Source organism: Protomyctophum parallelum, assembly GCF_964188405.1.
Source record: "Protomyctophum parallelum genome assembly, chromosome: 4".
In the NCBI taxonomy this organism is placed as follows: Eukaryota; Metazoa; Chordata; class Actinopteri; order Myctophiformes; family Myctophidae; genus Protomyctophum; species Protomyctophum parallelum.
Window position 1 is genome coordinate 9,130,203 of NC_139700.1, and position 13,690 is coordinate 9,143,892.

General features: G+C 43.5%; 1 protein-coding gene across 2 annotated transcripts in view; it reads left to right on the plus strand.

The window, feature by feature from the left end:
* Positions 1-802: 802 nt before the first annotated feature.
* The window catches only part of plcg2 (phospholipase C, gamma 2), a 37,335-nt gene continuing 24,447 nt past the window's right edge, over positions 803-13,690 (plus strand). The window contains exons 1-12 of one of the 2 annotated variants that reach the window (XM_083763313.1): positions 803-924; positions 3,221-3,412; positions 6,243-6,392; positions 6,576-6,669; positions 6,757-6,804; positions 7,125-7,209; positions 9,328-9,408; positions 9,519-9,562; positions 10,276-10,348; positions 10,900-11,001; positions 12,239-12,357; positions 13,569-13,654. In XM_083763313.1, coding sequence (XP_083619439.1) covers positions 3,229-3,412; positions 6,243-6,392; positions 6,576-6,669; positions 6,757-6,804; positions 7,125-7,209; positions 9,328-9,408; positions 9,519-9,562; positions 10,276-10,348; positions 10,900-11,001; positions 12,239-12,357; positions 13,569-13,654 — 1,066 coding nt within the window. In that variant the 5' untranslated portion in view covers positions 803-924; positions 3,221-3,228. The remainder of the gene's footprint in view (positions 925-3,220; positions 3,413-6,242; positions 6,393-6,575; positions 6,670-6,756; positions 6,805-7,124; positions 7,210-9,327; positions 9,409-9,518; positions 9,563-10,275; positions 10,349-10,899; positions 11,002-12,238; positions 12,358-13,568; positions 13,655-13,690) is intronic. The other variant, XM_083763314.1, reaches the window with a different exon arrangement.

Sequence of the window (13,690 nt, forward strand, 5' to 3'; positions counted from 1 at the left end):
TGTCTCTCTGTGTCCCTTTAAAAAAAATCCCACGAAAGACTGTTAACTGTGAGTGGATGACCCAATTAAGCATTACACTTGTTCTCAAGGGGAGGCGTACTATCATCCGAGGTGCGCTGCGGGTCGGGAGAGGGTTGCGGTTAGGTTTAGGTGTCTGCCCCGGGGGAGGTTAGGGTTAGGGTGAGGGAGGAGGTAGGTTGTCAACAGAACAGGAATTCATCATAAAGGAAGCAAAAAGGGAAAAGAAACATACAGTGAGGGGAAAAGGGGGGGGGGATTCAGATTTTACGGGAGCCAGTTTCGAATTGCAGCCGTCCGTAGTAGATGCCCTTTGAGAGCGGTTTTGAAAGAGTCAAGGGATTCACATGTCTTAATGACTGTTGGTAGGGCGTTCCACATTTTGGTGGCATAGGAGCGAAAAGAATTTAGTCCCTTGTTTGTGCCGAATTATTGTACATGGTTTGTTGCACTCCCTCTGGTGTTGTGGGTGTGGACGTTAACATTAAGGAAGTATTTAGACAGGTAGGGCTTACATGGGTATCTTGGTGGTGTATCGATTCATCGAACCAGACCCATTGCAAGATGCTGTACTCTGTCGTCGTGATCTGCATGCGCTCAGCTCAGCAGGGAAACTCTTTGTTTTCCGTCCTTGGGAACTTTGCATAGATAACATATCTGCGCTTCCGGATCTGTTTTTATTAGGCCTACAGCCTACTGCCATGCCTATAGTCTACAATGCAAGTGAACTTTTACTTCCTTCTACACTCCAATAGAGGAACTGACTGTCGTGCCGTAGCCTACTGCAGTACTGCTGCTTCATGCTGGAACTAGGCTACTGTTTATTTGAAAACTCTTCAAACATGCATCATTGACACCATCCCGTGAGGAGCCTGAGCAGATGACCAATAATTTACGTTCAATAGGGTAAGTATTTATTTTTATATAGGCTATGTAATTTGCCTGTCAGTTGTATTTGATACATTTAATGTGATGTGTAACAAAGACTGCCTGTTGTGTTGTTACACATGTTGTATAGCCTAAGTGACAAGGGGGGAAATCCGCTTTTTGTTGGCAGGCTATCTGTTGAGCTACAGTGAGCGTCAGTTTGGTGTTGAATATCCCATTGTTTATGTAGTGCTATGCAGCTGTATGGTATACCCGGTGTTGTAATTTTAATTTAGATATGTTAGGCTATATCATAGCGTAGTATTGAAACAAAATACTCATAATTAAGAGTCTTTTCAATGAAGCTTACCACCAAGATGATTCTATTCATATCTATACTAAATTCCAGTAATCTTCCATTTGGCATTGACTAAACCATCATTTGCATAGTAGTTTGTGACAGAATGATCATACCATACCCAACTGAGTTTGACTAGAAATTCTGGTTCCACTTAATTACCCGGTCCTGGCCCACAAACTGCAGAGCAAGGAAATAAGTCATATAGGACATACTGATCCAGGGTAGGCGATTGGGGTTGATTAAGCATTTGAATGTCTAATACATTTTTTTTAATACAATGTAAACAATAACATGTGTATCTTGCACTTAATTGTTTTCTTGCATTCCTAAGTGCATGTGCCATGGGCGTCAGTTCGTTGCCGGTAGCCTATAATATGAGGAAGCAGTATAAATCATATATGACATATGCTGGCTTACCGTACAGGAGAGAGATGAACTGGGTTGGTGATTTACTGTATGTCTAAGTAACTTATTAACTTCCCTTTAGAGTGATCTTCTATATTTTTACACATGAGACATTTTTTAAATTTGTAACTATAAAGAACTATATAGACTCCTTATAAAACATCTGTTAAGTAAGTCAATAATGTGGTATTTCCAGCATCATGTTTCTAGAGTGCTTTCTATTACGGTATATGTATGAGGAATAATCCAATGTTACTTTTATTTTTGAACTATAACAATTCATTACTGACCGAGCCAAACGGTCCTCAGCCGCAAGACCCTTCTAAAAGTGAAACACTCAAAGATGTGGGTCCCTCTGCTATACAGTTACAATAACTTATTATGGCTGTAAATGGTGCATTTTTATAGCGCTTTTATCCAAAGAGCTTTACATAGATTGTGCATTACATTCACACACATTCATATACTGTACACTGATAGCAGAGGAAACCATGCAAGGCACCAACCAGCACATCGGGAGCAATTAGTGGTCCAGTGTCTTTCTCAAGGACACTTTGACACCAACTCTGGGGGAGCCCGGGATCGAACAGGCAACCTTGCGGTTACCATCCAGCCACTCTACCCCTGAGCCACCGTCGCCCGTATCTTTTTTTAAATCGCTATATTATCGGTATAATCGTGAATATCCACACATATCCTCAGTGTGAATGCGTGTCTTGAAGAGTTTAGTGCCAGTGGGCACATTATAACACCACAACTAAAGCCAGAAAAGTGATGTTTTTGCACCTCTGACTATATGAATTAAGCTTATACTTTTTACAGAAAAATGCCACAGTGCTGTTTCCTTCTTTGGTCTACTCCACAAGACCCAATAGAGTGCAGTTTTGAGTGTAAAGTCGATCAAATTAAGAGATTCTCCAGGACCGGATCGGCTCGCTCCAAATGGATCGACATTAAAAGCGTATATATCTCGTGAACCACTCAGCGGATTGACCCAACTGCCCAACCATTGACTTCCCACTTGACACTGACTGCACACTGCATGACACTGCATGACACTGCATGACACTGCATGACACTGCATGACACTGCATGACAGCCATGTGTGAAACTAGAATAGTCGTAACGCCACGCATTCCGTGTTGTTTTATATTAGGGATGTCCCGATCACATTTTTTTGCTCCCGATCCGATTCCGATCATTTGATTTTGAGCATCTGCCGATACCGATTTAGTACAGTACAATATCCCAAATCACAGACAATTTCCAGTCTAATATCATGATGATATGGATTGGATATAATATTGATACTAGGGATGACCCCATCATGTTTTTTGGCTCCCGATGTGAAAATGACATGATCGGCACCGATTTCCGATTACCCGATCTGATCGGGACAACCATACTTTAAATATATAGCACATATGTGGGCGATGGTCCGTCCCTAAAGTTTTACTCAAAAAACGATGACTAGAACTAAATCAAAATATGCTGGCAAAATCAACACTGCCTCCTCCTCATTCTCTGTCTGTCTCCCTCCCTCTCTCCCTGTACCGTCTCCTCCTGCAGCAGAGGTAATGGCGTCTCGCGTCCAGCAGGGGGAGATGACGGAGTACAAGAAGAGCCTGATCAAGCGGGACCTGGAGATGGGCATCGTCATGACGGTGTTCCTCCAGAAGGTGGAGCGCCTCACCGTGCAGGTCATCATGGAGACGCGGCAGGTGGCGTGGACGCGCACCGCGGACAAGACCGACGGCGTCAGTGAGTGAAATACACACACGCACCCAGTTATACGCGACAATGGGCGGTAAAAAGGCCGCGAGCAGCAGGAGTCTCTTCATGGTTTTTTGACAGCTAGCTGGTAGATGGAAATGAAGCTCCACCCCCGCTGCAACTTGGCCGACGCAGCCCCCTGGTGCCCAAGAGCCCCTGGGAACGTGCCCAAAGTGCCCCATATAGTAGATCCGGCCCAGAACTCGACTATTGTAACTCCCTCCTTACTGGCCTACAAGCATGCGCACTTAAGCCTCTCCAGCGGATCCAAAATGCTGCAGCTCGCTTGGTCTTCAACCAGCCAAAATTCTCACATGTCTCCCCCCTGCTCCGCTCCCTCCACTGGCTCCCGGTCGCTGCCCGCACAGAATATAAAACTCTGATGCTGGCATTCAAAGCAACCAAAGGTATGGCTCCCCCATATCTTGCAAGTATGATTGAACCCTACAAACCCTCCCGCGCACTCAGATCAGCCAACGCAGGGAAGCTGGAAGTACCCTCACTAAAAACGCCGGGACGACGCTCCACACGTCCCAGACTCTTCTCCCTTCTGGCTCCAAAACTGTGGAATGCACTTCCCATTGCAGTCAGAACTGCAGCATCACTCCCAATCTTCCGCCGTAGTCTGAAAACCCACCTTTTCAGACTCCATCATGGCCCATAGCACTTACTCTACCCCCTTAGATAGCACTTCCGTAGACTTAGATAGCATTTGATACAGACTTATAGCATGTTATGTAGACAGCACTATAATTGCATTGTATATAGTCATAGCACGCCATAGTACATATGTATAGCATAGTAGTATATATGTATAGTTTCATTATATAGATATTCCACTGTTACTTTCTTAGCTTACGCATGTTTCATGATAAATGCTTTTATGTGATGTATTCCCATGCTTTTGTTCTTGCTTAATGTAAGTCGCTCTGGATTAAGAGCGTCTGCTAATTGCCTAAATTGTAATTGTAATTGCTCACACGTTGCCCCCATCCATAGTATCAGTCTGGACTTCGATCTATAGGCAGAGAGTATGAGACATCAGAAAATGATCGGGGCCAATCAGTGACTGCGTTTCAACTGCTGACCGTAAAAAAGCGAAAAGCAGAAAAAAAATTCTGATTTACTATACTATACTCTCTGCCTATAGGCCAAAGTCCAGACTGGTAGCGTGGGGCACCGTGTGAGTGAATCCACGTTATCATCAGTCAGGCTAATGACAGCTAGGCTACGAATGTACAATTCTTTACACTCTGTTAGATTGGTGGTGGTACTGGTAATGAGATGCGAAGCACCTCATGCACTTGTAGAAGTCACTTTATTGTGCTAATTGAAGGTGAACTTGCGAGAAACTCCATAAAGATGAAGTCAAAAATGTGTCAATGGGTCTCTAAAGTTCAAATGTGCTCAGTGAGTCGCTGAAGATAAATGAAACCACTGAAATCTTCAGAACTCTTTGAGAAGCAAAGTGAAAATGAAAATAACTGCCCCCAACCTGACTTCCTCGTGTGAGTCAGACCATGTGTCCCAACAAACAGGCAGCAAAGCCACATGGCTACTGAACTGAACTCATATTGAACATTGTTGACAATGCAAACTGACCTTATTGCCTTTTTACTCAAAACTGTTTTAGCTTCATTCATATATAGGACACTGTGTTATAATTATAATTCCCTTACATTTTGAACAAGTTGCCTGATGCCTGTCATATTGTACCCTGGTCTTGACATTTATTCAAACGTTTAGAGCTTCAAATCAGCCCACTGGTCGTGCACAGGCATTTTGGGAGGAAGAAAAATAAGGGCACCCCTCTCATAATTATTTGCAAATGAATTGTGTTACAGACAGTAAGTTTTACTTACTTAAAAATGTATTTATTTCAATAGCCCTACACTTAATGCAGATGCTCTTAACACAACTTCAGATTGCATTCCACCTCTTGCACTACATAAACCACTCAGACAATTTGTGTAGTAAGGATTCCGGAACCAAAGTCCTGGACAAGGGGTACACCTTGTTCTTTACTCTAAATGTATCAAAACGCTGATACTAATTTCTGACTTCAGCAAGCATCTCGTTTGGAATATAAACGCTTCTAGAGAGAGTTTAGATGTGACAGGGCGACATAATAATGGATTATACCTCCCGGTTTTGGGGGGTAATGGAAGGCGGGGCTTTTCAGAGTAAAATCTGCCTCATCTGCTTGGCACTCTAGCGCCGTATGAAAGTGTTTTGTGTTTTGAAGAAATGATGAAACTGTTGACAGCCTAATAATTGATGACGGGGCGGCAGTGGCTCAGGGGTAGAGTGGCCGGTAGAGCAGCCTTATGTATGGGAACTGCAAGGTCCCCATTCGATCCCCGGGCTCCCCCAGAGTTAGTGTCGAGGTGTCCTTGAGCAAGACGCTGAACCCCTATAGTTGCTCCTGGTGTGCAGGTCGGTGCCTTGCATGGTTTCCACCGCCATCGGTGTGTGAATGGGTGAATGTAATGCACATCTATGCATCTATGTAAATCGCTTTGGATTTGAAAAAAAGCACTATATACATGCACCATTTACTAAGGGGAGGAGCTCATTGTTGATTTTGCAGAAGTTGGGTTTTAGATGTTTAGGCGTAGTTAAGTACACCACTCAACTAGTGAGGCAACACAGGAGATCAGACCCGTCATTTGAGTCGTGCGATGCTGTCACACATAGTTGTTCAGATAAACGTCCCAAACAGCATGCTGTCTAAGCAATGCACATTCTGTATGCTATTGTTAAACACATTTTAGGGCATTTATTCCATTTTACAAATGCAATCATGTATCTTTTTCAGTGGACCTGTTTGAGATCAGGGAGGTCCGTCGAGGTAGAAACTCGAAAGACTTTGAACGCTTCCACTTCAAGGACAGACATGAAAATGAAAATACCTGTTTCACAATCTTCTACGGCTCCCAGTTTGTACTGAACACACTGAGTCTCGGAGGTGGGTATATGTTGTGTACTGTATGCAGACACAGTGATAATACTGTATGTTATTTCACACCGCACAATAATGGCTTCTAGTATAGGATATTTGATGAAGAAATAAAGAGAGTTTGAAATGTTCCTAAATTAATGACTGAGACGAAATGAAATGAAATGCTGGTTAAATGTCTGGATTCCCCAGCTGATTCAGTGGAGGATGCAGACAAATGGCTGATAGGACTGGAGTTACTGAGACAAGAGACACTGGCAGCCTCTACTCCAGACATCATAGAGAGGTACTGAGTCATACACGCTAATGCAGAAACCAACATGCCATGAATGATATTATGTTCATCTTACACTTGTTATTTCTGTACTTCTAGTTGGTTGAGGAAACAGATGTATTCTATCAATCAGACCAAAAAGAACAGGTAAAGTATTAAACCTCTTGCTTGTCTCAGCCTTGCGTCACCTATTTTGAACCGTATATTCATATAATTCGTCCTCAGTAATGCTCGATTCCCTTCTACTCTAAGTACTCAAAGTCTCATAGGCTTTGAACGGTTCAGAAACACCATTACCAATGACATCATCGATGGAAAGTCAGCATGCTAAAATAGAACCCATTGCTCTTGCGTTAATAAAATATAAATGAATTGAAAAAAAAAAAAGACCAAACCTGCCTACCGATTATAATTTGTATTTATGGAATTTAATAGGTTTCTTCTGTTTCTCTCCCACTGTCCTACAGCATCAGCTTGAAGGAGCTGAAATCCCTCTTACCTCAGCTTAACTACAAGGCCCCAAACACAAAGGCCCTCAAAGAGAAGCTCTCGGTACTGTGTCTTATTCATGTATCTTTACCTTACCTCATTTACAATGCATTTTAATGCACTTATAAGGCATTATAACACATTTATCTTTACCTTGTCCTCACTGCATGTATGGCACAATGTTTCACTTTTGATTCAGGGAAGCTGTATATTGTAATTTCTATTTCCTTGGGGACCGCTGCTATATGGCATAGAAAGCCCATTCATTATTCCCGCAGAGATTTCCCAAAATATAGTTACAAGTTATTTGAATCCTGCCATCCATCCTGCCATCCAACCAAGCCACCCAGGCTCCTGGTGAAACATAACCATAAAACAATTGAAGAAAATATTTGAATATTTAATTATACTATATTTATACCCTATAGATATAGATACCCTTTGTTTGTCTTCTTTTTCTCAGAATCAAATGTTTTATGGTCATGATTCACCAGGTAGCCTGGATGGTTTGCTTCCAGGCTTAAAATAATTAATATAAATATTCTTGGACATCTCTATGGGGAAAAACATGTATGTCGTATGCTGCATTCACACGGGCAGATGCAAAGATACACTCGGATGCAAAGATGCATCTGACGTTTGTAGCTCTGCAAAAGCTACAAACCTACAAATTGAAGCTGAGCTGGGTTCAACTTCCAGATGCAAAGCTACTTAAACTAAAGCTACAACTGTAGCTGCGATGACACGCGTCACTACGGACACACACTTGATGAAGTCACGACTAGGGATGGAGCTCGTTAATTTTTATTGATAACGATCACCTTATCGATCAGGCTTATCGAGCCGGGTTCTTATCGAGCCCACTATCGAGCATTTTCTATTATTTTGTGGAAAGACAGGAGACAATAAATTCAGAACAGAACCAGTATCTTTTACTAGGGCCATCAAATACAGTACATTTCTAACAGACAATTGACCTTTTTACCAATAAAATAATATTAAAGAAACTGTTAAACCCTGACAGCGCTGTTTGGCAGGTATCAATACACTTTTAGACCGACATGTTTGTGCCAGCATGGATGATTACATTTATTTCTTGATCGCCTCTTGCCATGATTGTTTGAACATGACGTCATGCTCAATAACAGGCTTGAGCCCAAAGCTTATTGATAACGGGTACTCAATAATAATAATAATAATAATGGATTTTATTTATAATGCACTTTACATTCTAGTGAACCTCAAAGTGCTACAATGAAATTAAAACAAAACAAAAATCAATAAAAGGAAAACATAACATATAGGCTAAGGCAGAGGGCAGTTAACAACAAATTTATGGAAAAGCTTTACTAAAAAGGTGAGTTTTAAGTCCTCTCTTAAAAGTGTCTGTAGACTGTGGTGCTCTGAGCTGTTCCGGAAGAGCATTCCATAGGTCAGGGGCCACTGAACAAAAGGCCCGGTCGCCCATGGTTCGCAATTTGGTTTTGACGGGTTTGAGGAGGTTGGTGTTCGAAGAGCGGAGGTTGCGTGATGATGACTGAAGGGATATGAGTTCTTTGAGGTAGGGGGGGGCGGTACCATGGATGCACTGATGTGTCAGCAGGGAAATCTTGTACTCGGTCCGGGATGCGATGGGGAGCCAGTGAAGTGATTTGAGGATGGGTGTGATGTGTTCTCTCTTACGCACCCTCATCAGGATCCTGGCAGCGCTGTTTTGTATGTATTGGAGCTTGTTATCGGATTTTATCGGGTATCGGTTATCGAGCTCCATCTCTAGTCACGACTGTGTGAACAACAGATTTTACCAAACAACAATGCAACAAATTATGCTGTGATCTTTGCATCTTTGCATCTTTTGCATCTGCCCGTGTGAACGCAGCCTTATGAGACAAGACCACACTTACCTGTACAAGCAGGCAGATGTCGCACTTTATTCTATATTAAAGGTGAAATAAATTGTGCATTGTAAATGTTTCTGAATTGACCCACTGAATGTGCTATGAATCAAATCAAATCAAATCAAACTTTATTTATATAGCACTTTTAAAACAACAGAAGCTGACCAAAGTGCTGTACAGGTTAAAACTAAAACAGAACATCAACAGCGCCCATCAGCGCACAAACAAGTAGGGAAGCATGAAGCATGACAGCATTTTGTTTCCCCCTGTTCCTCTTTCACAGGAAGTGGGAGCAAAAAAAGACCAGTTGGACTTCGAGCAGTTTCATAAATTGTACAACAACATAATGTTTGAACAGAAAGAAGTGAGTCTGAAATGACTATTATTAATCATGTTGTTGTTTTTAGGAAAGCACTGAACATTCATTCTAGTGGTTGTTATTGTATAATTCATGCTATCCTTATCCAATGTTAGATCCTTGAGGAGTTTAAATCAGAATCGTGTGCTTTCATCATGGGGTAAGCATCCTATTTCTTTGTGTGATATTTACGGATTTCTCCTAGCTGTGGCTTTGAATTGGATAGAGTGTTTAATAGCCTTAGAATTATTTAAATTACATTGTGCTTAAACATCATGGTCTGGGGCTTGCTAGATATTGCGATAGCTGACTTGAAAGTGCTCTGTTGAATGTCTTAAGGCTGCAAGTGCAACATACTCCAACGGAACAAGAGTTATTTTCCGGTTTCGGAAGGGCTTGTATTTTCTACATTGCAGATCTGATACTTTTACTTAAGTAAAATGTAGTACTTTTTCCACCATTGGTACGGAGTTGTGAGACTAGTACCTAACATTCCTAACCTCATCGGACATCGTCTCTTCAAATCTGTCGGTTGGAGTTTTCTGCACCATCTGCTTCATGTCTGTCTACATGCTAAATAAAGCAATAAAGAACAGAGAAATCACCTGTGTGAAGTGAGGGGCACATGTATTTATATTGGCCATATATGGGGTCTTACATCGTCATTTACTGGCCTAAACAAAGTCCATAGACTTGGCTGCCATATGACGTAGTCTTCAATAGCCTGTAGTGGAGGGGCTAAAACAGTGCTAGTAAGTGATATCAATATGTTATTGACTTTCACTGTACCTATCATTCTGCTGTTGTTGTGGCATTGGAGGACAGATTAGACAGATTCATGTGACAGTGTATTGGGTCTTTTCTATCTTGTAGGTGCACAGATAAGGCTCATTCCTCAGAGGTTCTGCTCCATGACTTCCAACAATTTCTCCTCCACCAGCAGCAGGTACCGTACATGCATTGTTATAACTAGACCTGTACGTGCCACTGGCACCAGCGGCTACTGGCCTACTTGAGAACGATGCTACTTGGGAACCTAATAATACCCGTTGTCAACTTATCATATAGCACCCGTTTTAACTGTCTGTCTGTGTCCCAAATGGAGACTGACTGATTGTGAAAAGTGGACTGGTTAAGTAGGCTAATCAATTGTCAAGTGTGGGGTTGCCATGGCAATCAATTGGCTGAGGCGGAGGCTGGAAATTGCACAGGTGAGGGGCTGATTAGGCCCACTGGCAGAGCCTGAGCAGAGCCTTTTGTGGGGGGGGGGGGGAACGTGTGTGTCGAATATGAAGTAGGTGGGGCAAACGGTTCTCGAGTTTCAATACCAAAAACACCAAAACAGCCCTACACTCACTTACACGTTACTACTGCCCTTTCTCTCTTTATCCCACTGTCTCCATCTCTCTTTATCCCACTGTCTCCATCTCTCTTTCTCCCACTGTCTCCATCTCTCTTCCTCACCGTGTCCGTCTCCCTCCTCCTCTCATCGTCCAGGAGTGGTGGGCCACTGATCAGAACAAGGTCAGAGAGCTGATGACCACCTTCATCGATGACACCATGCGGAAAACCAATGAACCCAAGTTCACCGTCAGCGAGGTGCTGTTGTATTTGTATTATTCGTATTATTTATGTGTCTTAAATTCAAAGAGCTTGTGTGTGTGTGTGTGTGTGTGTGTGAGTGTGTGAGTGCGTGCGTGCGCGCATGCGTGCGTGAGAATTTTCAAATATTCGACTATCAAGTGCATTAACAGAATACCGGTATTCAAATATTCGACTATCAAAACGCTATTCGACACTGTAAATTAAAATCTGATTATTCGCTAATAACTAAGTACTAATCCACACGCCATTTCGCCTGCCGAGTACTTTTCATTGCGCACACACACATGCACACGCACACACACACACACACACACACACACACACACACACACACAGGAATAGCCGTGCAGCCTATACACGGCGCCAGCGACACAGGACGTTATAATCTTGAGTTTAATTAAATAACTGTCTTTCTCCGCACGTGCACGTGCGCACACAACATTATTCAACTGAAATGCGTAACGCCAATATTGGGTTAATATAGGTAATATGCTACCAATATGTGGGTAGCCTACAACCAGGGATTTACCCACGGAATGAATATATATATAAAATCATCTATACCAGGGCTGCCCACACTTTTTTTACTTCAGAGCTACTTTCAAAACGACCAGCAAAATAAAACTATCATCCCATTGGTTTTTATTTTTGGTATTTGACTTTGCTACTGATGATTGTACGCAACAACAAGTATTGCATTGTGTGTTTGAGCTGACAGGCCCTTTTTGATGTCAATCAATCAAGTCATCTCAGGTCATCTCAAGTGGCAGATGCAAAAATCGTTTTTTATATTAAAATTATATATATTTTTAGGGCCATGTCATGTGGTCTACCTACAAAACCTTTGTGATCTATACTGGTAGATCCTGATCTACCTTTTGGGCACCGCTTAACGTCAGATCAGCCGTTTTGTCGGTCAGCGCCAACAATGCTCCCCGACAGCATAATCGGAGCAAATACCGGGCAGTGTGTATGAGCCATAAAGTGTTGACTACACTACACTAATAAGGACACATAATAATAACTAATAACCCATCCGTTACTACATGTGGAGTCAACTCCCGCAATTTCCTTCTTCCCATAGTGCGCGGCAAGGTAACTCTGGGATGAGCGGCCGCAAAGCGGCCGCGAAATTCTAGTATATAATATAAGCCTATACTGTACGTGGGTTTTGCCATCGCCGCCCGTCACTCAATGTAGGTTGAATCCAGTCTTCTCTTCTCATTCACAGTTTTTAAGTTTCCTGTTTTCTAAGGAGAACGGAATCTGGGATGAGAAGTTCTCAGAGATCAGCAACCTGGAAATGAACAACCCCCTGTCTCACTACTGGATCAACTCTTCACACAACACGTCAGTAGTACGCACGCACGCACGCATGCACGCACACACACAGTATATATTGTGTGTGTGCATGGGGCACGTGTGTGTTAGCAGCAGCCACCAGGCTTTGCCAACTGTCACTGCCTCTCTGTATAAGTACTTAATAATTGTAATTTACCGACGGCACGGGTGGGCGGCTGTGGGCCCCAAATGCCTCTGGGGCCGTTGTCTGCGTCACGGTACTTACGCGCCTGCTTCACAGGTGTTACCGATGATACTAATGAGGACTCTGTTCCATTCTGCTCAAACAGAGTCAGGGTGCTGCTATTGTGCATGTAGGCTCACTGGAAACAGTCTGCTAACACCATTGGGTCTCAACGTGTCCTTGAGTGGGTTCCAAATGGCCCCGTACGGGTTTGTAACTCTGTGCTCCTATACGCTGCGCAGCCTGTGTGTGTTGCCCTTAACTCTTCCATCCATCTTCAACCGCTTATCCGTAGTCGGGTCGCGGGGGAACAGCTCCACCAGAGAGCTCCAGACTTCCCTCTCCAGAGCAACATTAGTGACTTCCTCCTGGGGGATTCCGAGACGTTCCAAGGCCAGTGAGTCGATGTGTTTCCTCCAACTGCGCCTTGGTCTGCGCCACGGGGTCTCCTCCCAGTGGGACGTGCGTCGAGGACCTCCCTAGGGAGGTGCCCGAGAGGCATCCTAACCAGATGCCCGAACCACCTCAGCAGACTCCTTTCCAGGCGAAGGAGCAGCGGTTCTACTCCGAGTCTCTCTCGTGTGACTGAACTTAACTCTTCCTTAACTCTTCCTGAAATTAAATAGCTTGAGAACCACTGCAAGCTAAACGGAACAGAGCCTTATAGTATCATCGGTAACACCTGTGAAGGAAGTAGGGAAGCGGCCCGGAAGTAGGCAGAGTTAAGGGCAACACGTAGCGTAGCAGCACAGTATCGACGTGCCCATATAAAGCACCAGCAGGCCGTGTGGCTGCCACGTTTGTAGTAACAAAATAAAAACATGTATCACCGCGCGGCAACGCCTGGAAATAGAACAGTGGCGCATCGGAGCGCCGGGCGAGGCGTGATACGGTGGTTAGGTTATCCGGTGTGGGATAGGTTCATTGAAATGAATGGAGGTGGCTGTTTTGATGCGCAGCGTTTGCAGCCTGTGTGTTTCCCTTCATTCTGTGTGCACATAGAGCCCATGTCACATGTTCCCTGTGTTCCATCCAGGTATCTGACAGGCGACCAGCTTCGCAGCGAGTCCTCCCCAGAAGCCTACATACGCTGCCTGCGTCTTGGATGTCGCTGCGTTGAATGTCAGTGGGAATGGTTCAAATTCAAACGTTAAAACA